We start from the raw sequence: 15,797 nt of genomic DNA, 5'->3' as shown, positions 1-15,797 counted from the left end.
CATGTATGAATAAACAGACATCCTGTGGAATCCAAAGCTGTGATACATATTATGTTAATTGAAAGGAGAGTGGGGAGAAAGTAAAGGAAAGTGAAGGAACTAATGTTACCAGCTGCATCGAGACTTACTGCAGAATCAGTGGCGATGGGTGAAAATGTGTGTCTGATCAGAATTTGAAACCAGGATAGCCCTCTTACTAGGCAGCTGGATTAACCACTGCGCCATCTGGACAAAGTGTTTCTCGCAAATACATGGATGTCTCGGCACACTCCCTCAAATCTAAAATTAGTCAAGATGGAGGAATTGACGGGACTGGATATGTGGTGCTAGGTGAGAATGTGTCAGACCTTCCCCTCTAATTTACATAATATAACCTATTAGTTTTCTCCCTCCAGTCGAATACCCATTGTTGAAGCTGTTCATTATGGTTCAAATGGCTCTGAGCACCATGGGACTTGTAAAGTCATCAGTTCCCTAGAACCTAAGGACATCACACACATCCATGTCCGAGGCAAGATTCGAACCTGCCACCGTAATGCTCGCGCGGTTCCAGACTGTAGCGCCTAGAACCGCTCGGCCACCGCGGCCGGCCCTGTTCATTATACTGTAACTTGAGTGCAAGGGTCTTACCTGGAGCAAGGTACTTGAATTTGGCTGGATTGTTGTAAATAAATACGAGATTTTATCAGCTGTATTCAATTCTTTTGTTTTACTGGAATTTTCCTCAGTACAGTAGCTGGACTATACCGTCCTACATTTTCAACGTTCAGTTTGAATGATTGTCGATCAATTTCCACCAGATACACGACATTCACATCATCACACTTTGCTAAGAACTCTTATTTGGATGCAGGGAAAAAGGTAGATTCCATATACTTAGTTTTCGGGAAGTGTTTGGCACGATACCCAATGCAGAATGTTAGCAAAGGTCCAAGAATACGAATTACGTCCTTAGATATATCAATGGCTCGAAAACTTTTTAAGTAACAGAATGCAGTACGTTTTCCTTAGTGACAAGTGCTCAATAGAGACAAGAGTACCGTTTGCAGTACCCCAGGAAAGCACGATAGAACCAGACTGGTTCTTTATACATAAAAATGCTCTATGGACAGGGTGATGAGTAGTCTAAGACTGCTTGCAAACAATGCTGTAGTGTACGGGTAAGTATCGTAATTGAGTGACTGTAGAACTTAGCACTTCTATATGGTGTGGTGAATGTCACCTTGCTCTAAATGTAGAAAAATGCAAGTTAATGAAGATGGGAGGAAAAACAATCCTATAATCTTCGAATGCAGTATTAGTGATGTCCAGCTGGCCGCCATGGCCGAGCGGTTCTAGGCACTTCAGTCAGGAGCCGCGCTGCTGCTACGGTCGCAGGTTCGAATCCTGCTTCGCGCATGGGTGTGTGTGATGTCCTTAGGTTAGTTAGGTTTAAGTAGTTCTAAGTTCTAGGGGACTGATGACCTCAGATGTTAACTCCCACAGTGCTTAGAGCCATTTGAATCATTTATTAGTAATGTCCTGCTTGGTATACTAAATATCTAAACGTAACGTTGCAAAGCGGTTTGAAATGGAAGGAGGACGTAAGGACGATAGTAGGGAAGGTAAATGCTCGACTTCGGTTTATTGAGGGACTTTAGGGAACCGTCGCTCATATATAATGAAGACCGCTTATTGAACACTTGTGCGACCCGTTCTTGATATGTGCTAGAGTGTTTAGGATCCCCACCAGACCAGATTACAGGAAGACATCAAAACAGTTCAGAGGCGTACTAATACATATGTTGATGGATCAACTCGCAAGTATTATGGAGACGTCTCGGAACTCAAATGGGAACGCGACGTTCTTTTCGCGAACCACTGTTCAGAAAATTTAGACTATAGGCATTTACAGCTGACTGCAGGATGGTTCTACTGCCGCGAACGTACATTTCGCGTAAGTACCGCGAACTCAAGATAAGAGAGAAATTATATCTCGTACGGAGGCATATAGACAGTCGATTTTCCCTTGGTGCCTTCGCGAATCGAATAGGAAAGATAATGATTAGTAGTGGTAGAAGGTGCACTCCGCCACACATACCATACGGTGGCTTACAGAATATGTATGTAGATACAGAAATCCACTTTATTAAAGCGTGCGGACCCTTGACACTGATGGAGCCAAAGCTAATATTCGTGAATTTCACAGCTTCTTAATACACACATAAAAAAAATTTGCACCAGCCTGGTGCCCAGAACTCCTGAAGATAGACATTGACTCTACATATTCTATCACTGACACCGTCCCTTTGACTGTTCAGGGATGTCACTAAACCCGCCCAAAGATGTAAACAACCATGCATGAGCAGCGCCTATTAGACAGAGGGGGTCCCGCAGCCGATCAGTTCCAGTCATTCCACCAGGGAGGAGGTACACGGCTCGTGTTGTCCGTCGTTCAACCATGCCTAGACAGTCCATACCGCGGTCTGATCGCGACCGCATTGTTACTTTGCGCCAGATAGGACTCTCAACAAGGAAAGTGTCCAGGCGTCTCCGAATGAACCAAAGCGATGTTGTTCGGACATGGAGGAGATACAGAGAAACAGGGACTGTCGATGACATGCCTCGCTCAGGCCGCCCAGTGCAGTGAATGACCGCTACCTACGGATTATGGCTAGGAGAAATCCTGACAGCAATGCCGCCATGTTGAATAATGCTTTTCGTGCAGCAACAGGACGTCGTCTTATGACTCAAACTAGGCTGCATGATGTGCAACTTCACTCCCGACGTCCATGGCGAGGTCTATGTTTGCAACCACGACACCATGCAGCGAGGTACAGATTGGCCCAAGAACATGCCGAATGGACCACTCAGGATTGGCATCACGTTCTCTTCACCGATGAATATGCATTCAAGCAGACAATGGTCAGGCACGTGTTTGGAGGGAACCCGGTCAGGCTGAACGCCTTAGACACACTGCCCAGCGAGTGCAGCAAGGTGGAGGTTCCCTGCTGTTATGGGGTGGCATTATGTGGGGCCGACGTACGCCGCTGGTGGTCATGGAAGGCGCCATAACGGGTGTACGATACTTGAACTCCATCCTCCGACAGATAGTGCAACCATGTCGGCAACATATTGGCGAGGCATTCGTCTTCATGAACGACAATTCGCGCCCCAATTGTGCACATCTTGTGAATGACTTCCTTCAGGATAGCGACATCGCTCGACTAGAGTGGCCAGCATGTTCTCCAGACATGAACCGTATCGAACAGGCTGGGATAGACTGAAAAGGTCTGTTTATGGACAACGTGACCCACCAACCAATCTGAGGGATGTCTGCCGAATCGCCGTTGAGGAGTGAGACGATCTGGACCAACAGTGATTAACTTTTGTATACTATGGCACGATGAATACAGGCATTCTTTAATGCAAGAGGACGTGCTACTGGGCATTAGAAGTATCGGTGTGTACAGCAGTCTGGACCACCAGTTCTGAATGTCTCGCTGTGTGGTGGTACAACATGGCATGTGCGTTTTTCATGAGCAATAAAAAGGCCCGAAATTGTGTTTATGTTGATCTCTATTCCAATTTTCTGTACAGGTTCCAGAACTTTCGGAACCGAGGTGATTCAAAACTTTTTTATGTGTATATAATCCATTTTTATTTTACAAGTAATGATTCAAATTAATAAATGTAGCTTCATTCATTACAAACTTCATAATTGTTAACTATGACATACCGAATTTGATCAAACACATACTTATGGCGGCTCCTTCCACAGCTTTACTTGGATTTCAACTTCACAATGGGTTTGTTTGTGGAATAACCGCTTTTGCCACCAGCCACGTTCTTTTTTGTTTTTTTTTTTTTTCATTTGGTTTCGTGAAATTTTCATGAGCCTTATTCCGCGTATTGTGGCATTTATGCGTGATGTTTTCGATGTGTGTAGTTATGTATTATTTTAATGTTTTTTAGGTTTTCTTTTAGTCCACTTACCAAGAAACCCACACATATTAAACATCTTTCACACTACCTATTGTCTTGGCTTCTGTCTCGTGTTCTTCGAGCGACGTTTGTTTGACGCTTTTCCTGACGTTACTGACGCACAAGTAGTTGGCATCATTAAAACACTACGTCGAGAATGGCAGCAGAAGATTATTGTTTACTTGTCGCGCTCCTGGCTCACCGACATATAAACTGGTGAAACACTTGCCCTCTCTGCATCAGCCACACTCTGGTACCGCGTACGGTGGATTTGAAAATCCGTGAGACGTCATGGACGTCGACGACCCCTAGAGGTCTCTGCACCATCGCGCCGTAAACTGTGGCGGCGCGCGCGTCCTGGTCCACCTTTAGTGTGAGGGCGCCACTGTGGATCACGTGGTCCCAGCGGCCAACAGCGGTGCCCCCGATGGAGTACTTAAGCGCCTGCCTCTCGGAACTGGGATACATCGCCATCGCCTGCCACGGTAATGATGCATGCTACCCATACTAACAAATCCAACCTTGCATGAACTATCGCAGCTAGTAGGCTACTTCTGCTCTTACTACCCATCCCACTGTCGCAGAGGTTTTTTTCCCACGGCACGAGCCATGGCACTTTTTTCCCTGTGCTCTTCAAATCGCTACCCTCACTTGCATTTCGTCCACTATCTATCACCTGATGGGCCGTGTTAATGCGTAGTCTTACACAGACGCACGGATAACATCACAGCCCAGCATCCTGCGATCCACTTACTAGATAACTAACATGTTGACGGAGATGACAGTAGAACTTTTGGTCTGGTCACCACGTTGGTGTGGGCGTGGAGGGGCCCCATCTCTAATTAAAAAGCTAAGCCAGCCAGTCTAATCTTGCGTACGTCTCTCGACACTTCGCCTCGCGTTAGACAGCTTACTTACTTTCTTGTTCTGTGTACGAGGGGACGTGGTTGTTAGGTTTCCTTGTGACTTCGTTGTTTCGATCTTCTTGTTGTTCGTTCTGTCCTTCGTTGGTCGTGTCCGTTCTCTCCCGTTGTGTTGTTGCTCGCGGGCCTCTCCGTGGGTCCCGCTGCGCTTTCCGTCATTTCAACCCCGCGACCGTTCCGATCGCAGTTACAGCACACATGATGGAAAGACCGACACAAACACACAAGTCCCTGAACATTTCATTGAAAAGCCGAAGAAATTAAAACTTGTATCCAACGACATTTTGGTCAGCTTTGATGCTGTTTCTTTATTTATCAAAGTGCAAATCAATGATTCTCTGAAGTACATCAGTTCTGTTTTCCCGCTTGAAATCACCGAGCTCTTTCACACAGGTGTCACCACGAGGTGTTAGATTTGGAATGGTACCTTCTGTGTACGAACAGCTGGAAGGGGTAGCAATGGGTAGCCCACTTAGTCCAGTAGCGACCATTTCTTCATGGGGCTTTTCGAAAAAGACTCGCTGGACTTGCCGCCTTGTAATCCTAAGGTTGTAGTACAGGTAGGTCGACGACATTTTGTTGTTGAGCCACGGTGAAGAAGAGCTTGGTGACTTTCTAAGTAATGTGAACGGTCCCCGTGAGAACATGAAATTTACTATGGAAGAACAAAAGGAACAACAGTTACCCATTCCAGATGTATTCGTTACGAGGAATGGTGAAATCAAGGGACACAGTTTGTATCAAATATCGCACACAAGGACCGATACCTGCACGAACTGTTAAATCATCACCCGTACCGCGAAAAGAGAAATTATTAATACGCTCTTAACGCGCGCAAGATGAATATGTGAAACGCAGCACCTGGATAGCGATCTGAAGACCAATGGGGTACCCCGCCAGTTACATAACGTGTCACCGAATGAAACAGTCGGCGAAGTGACACGTCAGAAGAAGAGATTTGGGTACGGCCTTGCCCCCGTACATCCCCGAGGTGAAGGGCAGAATCGGCTGCATATGGCGCAAAACTGGCGTAAAGACTATTTGCGAACCGACAAAGAAGATAAAAGACTACCTCACAGCGTCAAAGGACGAAATGGACCCACCTGCAATGTCGGGAACATACCCTGTGCATATGGAAAGTGTTTGTCAACAGAATCGTCGAACATAAAAGGTACTACAGATTCACGTGGAGCAATCGTCAGTGGCGAAGCACGCGCTTTGTGAGACCGAGCACTTAAAGAAAAGGTCGCCGAGACGGAAGTTCTTGCTGTGGACGGAAGCCACAGAAATCCACAAACATGACGATAGCTTTGACAAGAAAGAGGGAAACCTCGAACATCCTGGATTCCCGTGATGTAGCGAGCGACCGTTGCAGGTAGCAAGGGGAGAGTAATCAGGGAAAAGGGACAGGTATGTTACACGCAACCTCCTGCCCCGAGATCGACATCAGTCCGTTACCAACAATGGAGGACGAAGCTTTGACAATACCACCCACTCGTGGCATCTAAAAGTCAGAAAAACCATCAAACAAACTTCGGTCGAAGAGCACGAGACAGAGGCCAACATACAGTTTGTCAACAAGAGGGCACAAAACCCTCAACAATTTTGTATCATTCACACGACCTACAGTTCAAAACAGCTCACTTTCTACACACACACTCCACTAAATACCAGAGAGATTTACGTCACCGAGAAAGACAACGAGATTGTGTTTCTCAGACGTTCCATTAAAGTGTCTACCTACTCCGTTTTCCTTGATGAGGACCTGGAATCCGCCTATACCGCCACAGAGAATATACGTCCTTCTATTCTGATTTTCTCACTATCCCCATGAACTCCACTGGAAGCTGTACAGACGTATACGTTCTTTACTACATTAATAGTGTCTCAACCCTTCAGATCACACTGCGTAAAGAATTGGTATTTAATCCAGGACATTCGGTGTAATTACTGGTGATCAGGTACCTTACGCCACCAACTCTCTTGTCCCCTCTGTCGTAAACACGAAGAAAAGATTGTTAACAGCATGCGCCGTATACGGACGGTCACCCATAGAAGTATTGACCACGCCCCACGGTGTTTCACTGTGGTGATCTGACGGGAATCGGGGTAATCACATCGACAGGACAGTTCACAGTGGAGTGCTATAATCAGCGCACATTATGGGTTGAGGAGAAGCTGAAGACAGACGAAAGAGGAGCAGCAGAAATAAGTGATAAACGTAATAGCGAAATTGTTGGCTGCGAAATGGACGAAGTGAAGAAATCGTGTTACCTTGGTAACGGAATAACTCATGACGGACCTCGCACGGTCGTGAAAAGCAGACTAGTACGGGCAAATAGGGCACTCCTGGGCAAAAGAAATATGTTGTATTAAACATCTGCCTCAAGTCGAGAAAGAAATGTCCAAGAACGAACCTTTTGAGGACAGCACTGCATGGAAGTGAATTGTGGGTTGCAGGGAAACCGGGAAAAAAAGAGGATCGAAGAGTTTGAACTGTGGTGCTAAATCGTAACGTGGAAAATTACATGTACTGGTAAGTTAAGAAATGAACATGTGGGGTACAATACAATAACAAAAAGAAAGGGCAGGATGTGATTCCTCAAGATTTTCGCCGGCCGGTGTTACTGTGCGGTTCTAGGCGCTTCAGTCTGGAACCGCATCACCGCTACGGTCGCAGGTTCGAATCCTGCATCGGGCATGGATGTTTGTGATGTCCTTAGGTTAGTTAGGTTTAAGTAGTTCTAAGTTCTAGGGGACTGATGACCTCAGATGTTAAGTCCCATAGTGCTCAGAGCCATTCTTGATGATTGTCCAGCATAGTGTTCCATGAGGTTTAAGACTTGCAACCGAATGATGTCGATAACTTGCTACGATATTTCGTCAAAGAAACATTTAGCAGTCTTGAGGTGAGTTTTACACTGGAGGCTGGCAGGGCATGTCGCTGACCCTTCACTGAAAATTGACGGGTGCCTAGTGCGAATAGGTTTTCACTGAATGACAGCCCTCTGTCTAGTTCAGCACTCTCTGTCGAATATTGTGCCATCTGAGGCGCTGGTGCATTCGCAACTGTGTTGTGGCACGCACGGCTTCTGTCGAACTTTGGGCCTGTGGACTTAAAATTCAGTTGTCAAAATAATGAAATTAATTATTTCTGGATGTGCCATTAGGCTTAGGTTGCTGACGTTCTCAACATACCAGAGACATCACCGGGTCACAAGCCTTATCAAATTGAGAGACGCCATTGGTAAGATCTTCTGCCGAAAGTATTTCCACAGTTTCGTTAATAAAGCAGTCGCAGAAGAGGCTTGTTTTGGTCAACATTTCCACAGCGGAATAATACGTAGAACGTCTTATGGAGATAAAATGTTCGACTATGACTTACTGTCTGGCAAAGTGTGGCGATCACGTACCAAGCACATTTCACGAACTGTAGGTGTAGTTTCACCTGAGCAGGATTTGCCGCATGGTGAACAGTGACCGCAGCCTTTCGCAAACCCAGATCGTCCTTTGTCAAAACGAGAATGGCCCCGGTATCCTAAAGGCGACCAGAAGATCACTTGGACGTAGTGATTCTTTACGTGTCTGCCTAATTTACAAGAAATGACGCCCTCTTGTGGGGGCAACGCCATGGTCCTGTTTATGTCTCTAAAGCTATCCTAATTGTGCCGTGCGCTCGGGTAAAGTTTCGCCCGCATCTCGTGGTCGTGCGGTACCGTTCTCGCTGCCCACGCCCGGGTTCCCGGGTTCGTTTCCCGGCGGGTTCAGGGATTTTCTGTGCCTCGTGATGGCTGGGTGTGACCTTCCTGGTCATGCGGACAAAGTTTTATGAATTTACTTGTAAAGATATAGACAGTGGAAATTAAAATGTCCTGTGGTGCGTCTCCTGCTCCAAGCCGGCCCGTTTGATGTCGTAGCCCCCTTAAGTACCTCTAAGTTCTAGGGGACTGTTGACCTCAGAAGTGCTCAGAGCCATTTGAACCATTTTTGAAGAAGGATTATTGCTACTGTCGTTGTCTCTCTCACCGCCTGTACCATCATAAATTTGAACCACATTTGCCAGTCATTTTGGCTACTTCGAAGGCAATGATTATTACTGGCAATAGCCGATCGTTGTTATTTGTGGCATATTCATTTGATGATATATTTTGCTTCATTCAATATTCTTTACTAAAAGGTAGTGATTTTATACTGTTGCCGTTTTGAGGTGTTTGTTATCAGTTGTGTTTTTGAAATTTAGACTCCTCAGTTCTTGAGGCAATTTTTTAACGTTATTGTCGGATTTTTTATTTTTAAAAATTAATTCATCAGTGTATTTAGAAACACAGTGCCTTTCCACTCAACACCAGCCCCCTACCGCATTTCACTAATTTGATGCGAAGAATATCCATTGTTTTTAAATACAAATGAAATGGTTCAAATGTATCTGAGCACTATGGGACAACATCTGAGGTCATCAGTCCCCTAGAACTTAAAACTACTTAAACCTAACTAACCTACAGACATCACACACATCCATGACGAGGGACGATTCGAACCTGCGCCGTAGCGGTCTCGCGATTCCAGACTGAAGCGCCTAGAACCGCTCGGCCACTCCGGCTGGCCTTAAATACAAATTTTAGATGTTCCAGCCTGTTCACAGGTCGTCTCGGTCAAACAGAATACGTGCTCTGTGCACCACAGTACGAAAGGTGCCCACAGTCTGTGAAGGGTAGTGTCAGCTTGTCGCCTGGAAATATAGTTCCGTATGTGTAGGCTTGCGCTAAACGTAATTCCCTAGTAATCCATCCCCTTTACGACTGACCAAGACGTCTAGAAACAGAAGACAGCCACCTTCCGTCGTAAACTAGACATTCTCTCGGATAGAATGTAGATGTTCTCTTCAGATGACCAACGAAAAACTTCAAAGTTTCGCTTGCAACTTTAAACTCATTTGTTACCAGGCCAGTGTCCCATAAAACAAACTGACACGGAAACCCTTCTCCATCGTTCCTGAAACTGTCGTCAGCACAGAAACAACGCGAGTGCCTCGTGTTCAGTTAACACATTGTACGTCGTCACGTGACTCGGCTCACCTGCGTGGAGGATCCTCCATCGGAGGCCGTGGCAGCGGCGGGTCCTGGATCGAGGCTCGTGGCTGTCGCCTGTAGTCGCTAGGGGGCGCGTGCGCCTCCGCTGAAACACAAAAAAACACGTCTTTCCCTCTTGTACGCCTTCTCTCATTTTACACATATCCACACGCAGCTTTCACAGAAATCACATCTCTCTGTTTTGTCATATCCCTACACCTCTTCTGTATAAACTGAGATGACAAAAGCCACGGGATACCTCCTAATGTCGTGTTCTAAACATTCATGGTGGTGTCTGTTTGTTCTATATCGTGTCTCCCTACCAATTTCGCGCAACGACGCTCTGAGCGTGTTTTTTAGGGAATTGACTAGTTTGAACCTGGGATCTGTTGCTGGTAAGGAGACGCCAGACCACACATGACATGTAGAATTCAGAAGAGTTCAGTGAGACTAGCGATGATATAACCAAATACTAAATGATCTCAGCGTCAGCTCCACTGCACTCCCTGTAAAAGAATCTTAATACCAACTAAATTTAGTTGAAGGAGTTCAAGGCTTTCCTATTTTTAGTTAGCTGGTAAAATAACGTCGAAAAAGCAGTTAAGTTTACCATTGGAAATTTTATTCTACTCACAAAACATTGTTTATAAATTGCACTATTGATAAAAGGAAGTGTTTTAATACAGGATGGTAAAAACCAACTGCGTTCAACAAAAATGTGAACGAATATTCCCTGAATGGGTTTCCAAGTTCTGCAATCGATCGAAGGATGACCTATGCCATATCACATCTATAATCTAGGTTTAAATTAAGTTTCACAAAAGAGAAAACTATCAAAATGGTCTACAGTGACCCTCAATTATCTTTAATTACTTATCTAACTTGTCGTAAATTACAGTGGCTGATGTGGCTTCTCAATAACTATAAAACAGAGAAATCATCGCGTTTCAGATTTTTACTTCAAATGGCAAATGTGAACACCATGAGCTTTAATTTACGATCGACACTAGTATTACGCAAAAAGGGGGTGTAACACATGCAGTTCTGAGTGAAGCTTTATGCGCTGTTATGCGGCATCGCGTGCATTCATTACCTTGTCGGTGTTCGTCAGGGGGACGGCAACCGGCGCAGCAGCCAGCCAGCTCGCCGTCTCGGAACTAACTCTTCTCCTAACTTCTCCTTACTACAATTTACCGAAGTAGGTTTAAAAAAGCTATCTGGCTGTGTTTTCATCTGACCAATCAGGGCCTCAATGTTAACCTTAAGCTCCGCCTACAAAAATTCTGTCTATCCAATGAGAAACGTTATACTTTTCGTGGTGGGGCAATGTTTTTAAAGTTTGCAACGTACAGAGACGCGAAAAAGTCTCACGCTAAAATCTGCAGCTGGTGTGGATCTTTTAGCGTTATCGTAAGATCTATACTGTTCTTCTGGAGGGCTCTATCTTTTAACATGGGCTGGGGGGGGGGGGGGGGTGGTCCCAATGTAACAGAGACACGAAAAAGTCTCCCACTAAAATTTGCGGTTTGTGTGGCCCTAGTGGTTAGCTAGCGACGTGGGGGTCCAGCCCCTCCCTTATCGTAGGGCCTTCTAGCTTAACACGGTTCTGCTCTCGGCTTCTGTCCTCGTTTCTCCCCTCGGAACTGCGTCACTATTTAATGTCACTATTTATTCGGAGCTATGTGACATTCTACTGGATTTGCTTATCATGTCAGTGTTTTCATGGAACTTGTTGGATTTGCCTGACACCTTACAGTGTTGGGCCTCCTTTTTCCCCACGCAATGCAGCAACTCACGTGGCATGGACTCAACAAGTCGTTGGAACTCCGCTGAAGAAATATTGAACCATGCTGCTCCTTTAGCCACCCGTAATTGCGAAAGTGTTATCAGCGCAGGAGTTTGTGCACTAACTAGCCTTTCCATTACGTCTCATGAATGTTCGACGGGTCTCACGTCGACGGATCTGGATAGCCAACTTATTAACTCGTACAGTCCAGAATGTTCTTCAAATCAATCACGAAAAATTGTGGCCCGGTGACATGACGCATTGTCATCATGAACAAGTCGGCGCATGGCAGCAAATGGTCTCCAAGTAGCCGAATATAACCATTTCCGGTCAACGGTCGGTTCAGTCGGCCAGAGGATCTACTCCACTGCATGTAAACCCAGCCCACACCACTATGGAGCCACCACCAACTCGTACAGTGCCCCGTTGACAACTTGGGTCCATGGCTTCGTGGAGTCTGCGCCATACTCGAACCCTACCATCAGCTCTTACCACCTGGATTTGGCGCCCATCCAACCAGGCCACGGTTTTCCAGTATCAATTTCAACCGATGTGATCACGAGCACAGGAGTGCCACTGCAGGCGATGCCTCGGTGTCAGCAAAGGCACTCGCGTCGGTCGTCTGCTGCTGTAGCCCATTAACGCCGAACAGATACGCCCTTCGTACGTCCCACCTTGATTTCTGCTGTTATTTCTCACAGTACTGCTTCTCTGTTAGCACTGACGACTCTTGCAAACGCCGCTGCTTTCGGGTGTTAACCGTCCGCCACGGCGTTGTCCGTGGTGAGAGGTAGTGCCTGAAATTTAGTATCCTCGGCGCATTTGAAAGGTGGCTACACTGAGTCACAGTGCCAGAGATTGCGCCAAAGATTATTATTCAGCCGCCTCCACTGGCGCAGTAGTAGTTCAGAGGATGTCGAGGGCAGTCGTTGTTCTGTTGGGCGAGAGAATAGACGATCTGAGTGTTGACTGAAATGTGTGCTGTTCGGTCGGTGTAATGTATAGATGGAAGAAGATGCTATTGTCAGAATATATTTGAGAAAGGAGATGGGCTTTTCATTTATGATGCTGTTGTAATGGAATAGTTTCGTCAATATATAATGACGTAAAAAGGTATTACAGTTGTCTTTAATAACAATCTCTCTTGCTCACAGATACAGACAACAAAGCATCTGGATCGTGTTCATTTATTAGGCTTGTAATTCTAGTTTCTATGTGCAATTATAGTATTTCTGATTTTTCCATTAGTTCATTGTAAATGGTGTTTAAAATATCTTGTTGTATTGAGAAAGGACTGAGCCAGATACATGTACGTTGAGTCACACTACCACACACAGAACAGTTACACTTGTGCTTTGTTGTTTCGTAGCTTTTATAGTTTTATTTTATGCAGTCACATTGCGTGCTAATACTAGTCAGGGCCAACCGGTTACGAGACTTCGTAACTGGTCACACAGCTAGTAAATTTATTGCATTTATGCATTAATATTAGTCTTTTCTTTTTAATTAAGCCCCCATGCACATTCTTGACATCGTGATTGTCCAAATATTCAATTCACAAACGATTTCCGAAAAGGAATGTCCCATGCGTCTAGCTCCAACTACCATTCCTCATTCAAAGTCTGCTGATTCCCATAATCAAGTCGGGAACCTTTCCACATGAAGCGCCTGAACACAAATTACAGCTCGTCCAATGCATTGCCTTTTTATACCTTATTTACACGATATTGCCACCACCTCTATATGTGCCTATCGTTATCTGAAACTTTTGTGGCATCAGGGTATCTTATAGAAATGGATGTACGTATGTATGTTCAACACCTCTTCCTAAACTACGGGAAACATTTCAACCAAACTTGGTACACTTGCTAACCTGAAAGAAGCGTCGTCTAGGTTCGAATGAGCTACCTCTCAAAGGGACGGGGGTGGCGGCGTAAAAAGAGCGTTTTGCACCGCTCGCAGGTACCCACACTATACTCATCGAGTAGTATAGAATGACAGCACTTATCGACTTATAACAAAGTCTGCACATAATTTCAAACTTTTGAGAAACTTTTTCTCTCTGACACCAACCCAAAAAATGATTAAAGGAAGAAAGTTTATCGCTCTCTACGTTTTCGCTGTTGCTACAGTAAAACTGCGGTATCAGGTACGACGTTTCAATGTAATACGTCGTTAACACTAAATGGGTATATTCGCAACACATTTTCGATCAGTATCCACATATACAGCTGCATGTACCTGCAAAATTGTATCTTGAATGACACATAGTTCATGAGAGATTAAGTCATAAATACTGAGATGCGTGATAAACCAGGTTTCCTTAAGACGGAGAGCAAATTACCCAGAGTATACTAATCCACTATGTGATTATTACAGCACTTAGCGACTTTCAACAGACTTTAAACATAATTTAAAATCTTTTCTGTACTTTTTCACGCTTACACGCTTAACCACAAATATGTACATACGGACTGGGACCTTTCTAACGAGAAATCACAAATCTAATCGCGCAACTCATACGACACTCCATAGGCACGCAATTTGACAAAGCTACTTGTGAGGAACGGTATCATATACCTTCTGGAAATCTAAAGATAGGCAATCAACTTGAGGTCCCATATTGGTAGCACTCACTACTTTGGATGGATAAAGAGCCAGTTCTATTCCATAAGAACGATATTTTCTGAAACCATGCTCGTTAAGTGTCAATAGATCATTGTCTTCGAGGTATTTCGTAATGTAGGAATACAGCGTATGTTCCAAAATTCTAATGCAAATAGATATGAACGATGTGGTAACTTCCGCTGTGTGACAGGTGAAATGAGTGGCAGGCCAGTTTGATGCTGATAAACTGCTGTTTTGTTAACAAAACAGATTTCTTACACAACGATTTTACGGTACCAAGCTTTAATTCAAGTGCGTCGGCTCCACTTCTGGTAGGGGCAGTGGTGGTCGTGGTCAAGGTGAGAGTATGCATTGGGCATTCCACAGCGTGGTCATCAGCGCCACTGCTAAGCTAACTGGACAATAATGTGGCTAAAATATTTAGTATTATGTACCACCTCTGGTCAGACCGACAGAGAGCAAGGACTGTCTGCAAGACGGATCAACGTGTTCGGTCCATGGTTTATTTGCTCAGCCAGAGAGATAACCGAAAATACCAAAAAATTCTATTGAGAGACACTCGAACGAAAAGGTTTGCTAGGGCCAAGAGAGAATAAGCTTCCCGCTTTCCATTCGCGTATGGTACGGGACGTAACCATAGTATTCAGAGTAGGGAAAAACAAGTTGATACTATGATCAGACCAGAGCAAGGGACGATGAAACAAGAAAAACTTTCCAAACAATCAGTGCTTGGTAGCACGCCGTTGTGGAGACACCGTCGTAAAACGATAGCCAATCAGCAGCGAGAGCGTGAAAGTTTGTCCACCAACTGGACGTGTTTGTATGTGTACATTAGCGCGGTACCCTCCATTCTGGGAGTCCGGCTCATTCGAATAGTGTTGGGGCGCAAGAGTTCCACGAGGGTGGTCTTCCAGATCGGCCAATTCAACGCCACCGAACTTTTTAGTTTTGTGAAAACCCGCACCTACCCGCCACCAGTCAACACCTGCAAACAGCTGGAAGAAAGGATTTTTGAGTAATGTGATAGGTGAATGATGGGGTAGCGGCACACCTTGCTGCCGACGTAAGGACACGTAAGGCGCCAACAAGCTCCATGGTAGTGGATGTCAGGCAGGGCCTGTACCTTAGTCTCCAGTTGTCTCAATTTCTCTGTCTTGGGTCGTCTCAGAAATGGAGTGTAAGAGGGTGTCTGACATACACTGACGCAAAAAAAAATCACAAAACCAAGAAGGAGGTGTGCGACATAAACGAAAGTTAGTAGGCGCGTATCTGTTTGTCTATGTCTATTCAAATTTTGCACCAGCATCACTACGAGGATACAAATCAGGTTTGCTTTAAATACACGCTGTAACGGTCGCGAGCGTAAGTTATCTTTGAGATTGGGCGTGTTGAGTTGATGTCACTCAAGAATGCCTTTAAGGCGACAAA

General features: G+C 45.1%; 1 protein-coding gene across 1 annotated transcript in view; it reads right to left on the bottom strand.

Moving 5' to 3' along the window:
- The window catches only part of LOC126273259 (sodium/hydrogen exchanger 9B2-like), a 113,048-nt gene extending 97,829 nt beyond the window's left edge, over positions 1 to 15,219 (bottom strand). Inside the window, exons 1-2 of the mRNA XM_049976804.1 lie at positions 15,213 to 15,219; positions 9,962 to 10,061 (exon numbers count right to left, since the gene is read on the bottom strand). Coding sequence (XP_049832761.1) covers positions 9,962 to 10,061; positions 15,213 to 15,219 — 107 coding nt within the window. The remainder of the gene's footprint in view (positions 1 to 9,961; positions 10,062 to 15,212) is intronic.
- Between the last annotated feature and the right edge of the window lie 578 nt (positions 15,220 to 15,797).

This window comes from Schistocerca gregaria, chromosome 5 (assembly GCF_023897955.1).
Source record: "Schistocerca gregaria isolate iqSchGreg1 chromosome 5, iqSchGreg1.2, whole genome shotgun sequence".
Taxonomy (NCBI): Eukaryota; Metazoa; Arthropoda; class Insecta; order Orthoptera; family Acrididae; genus Schistocerca; species Schistocerca gregaria.
Note: the sequence above shows the minus strand (reverse complement) of the source record. Positions and strands in the feature narration are given on the sequence as shown.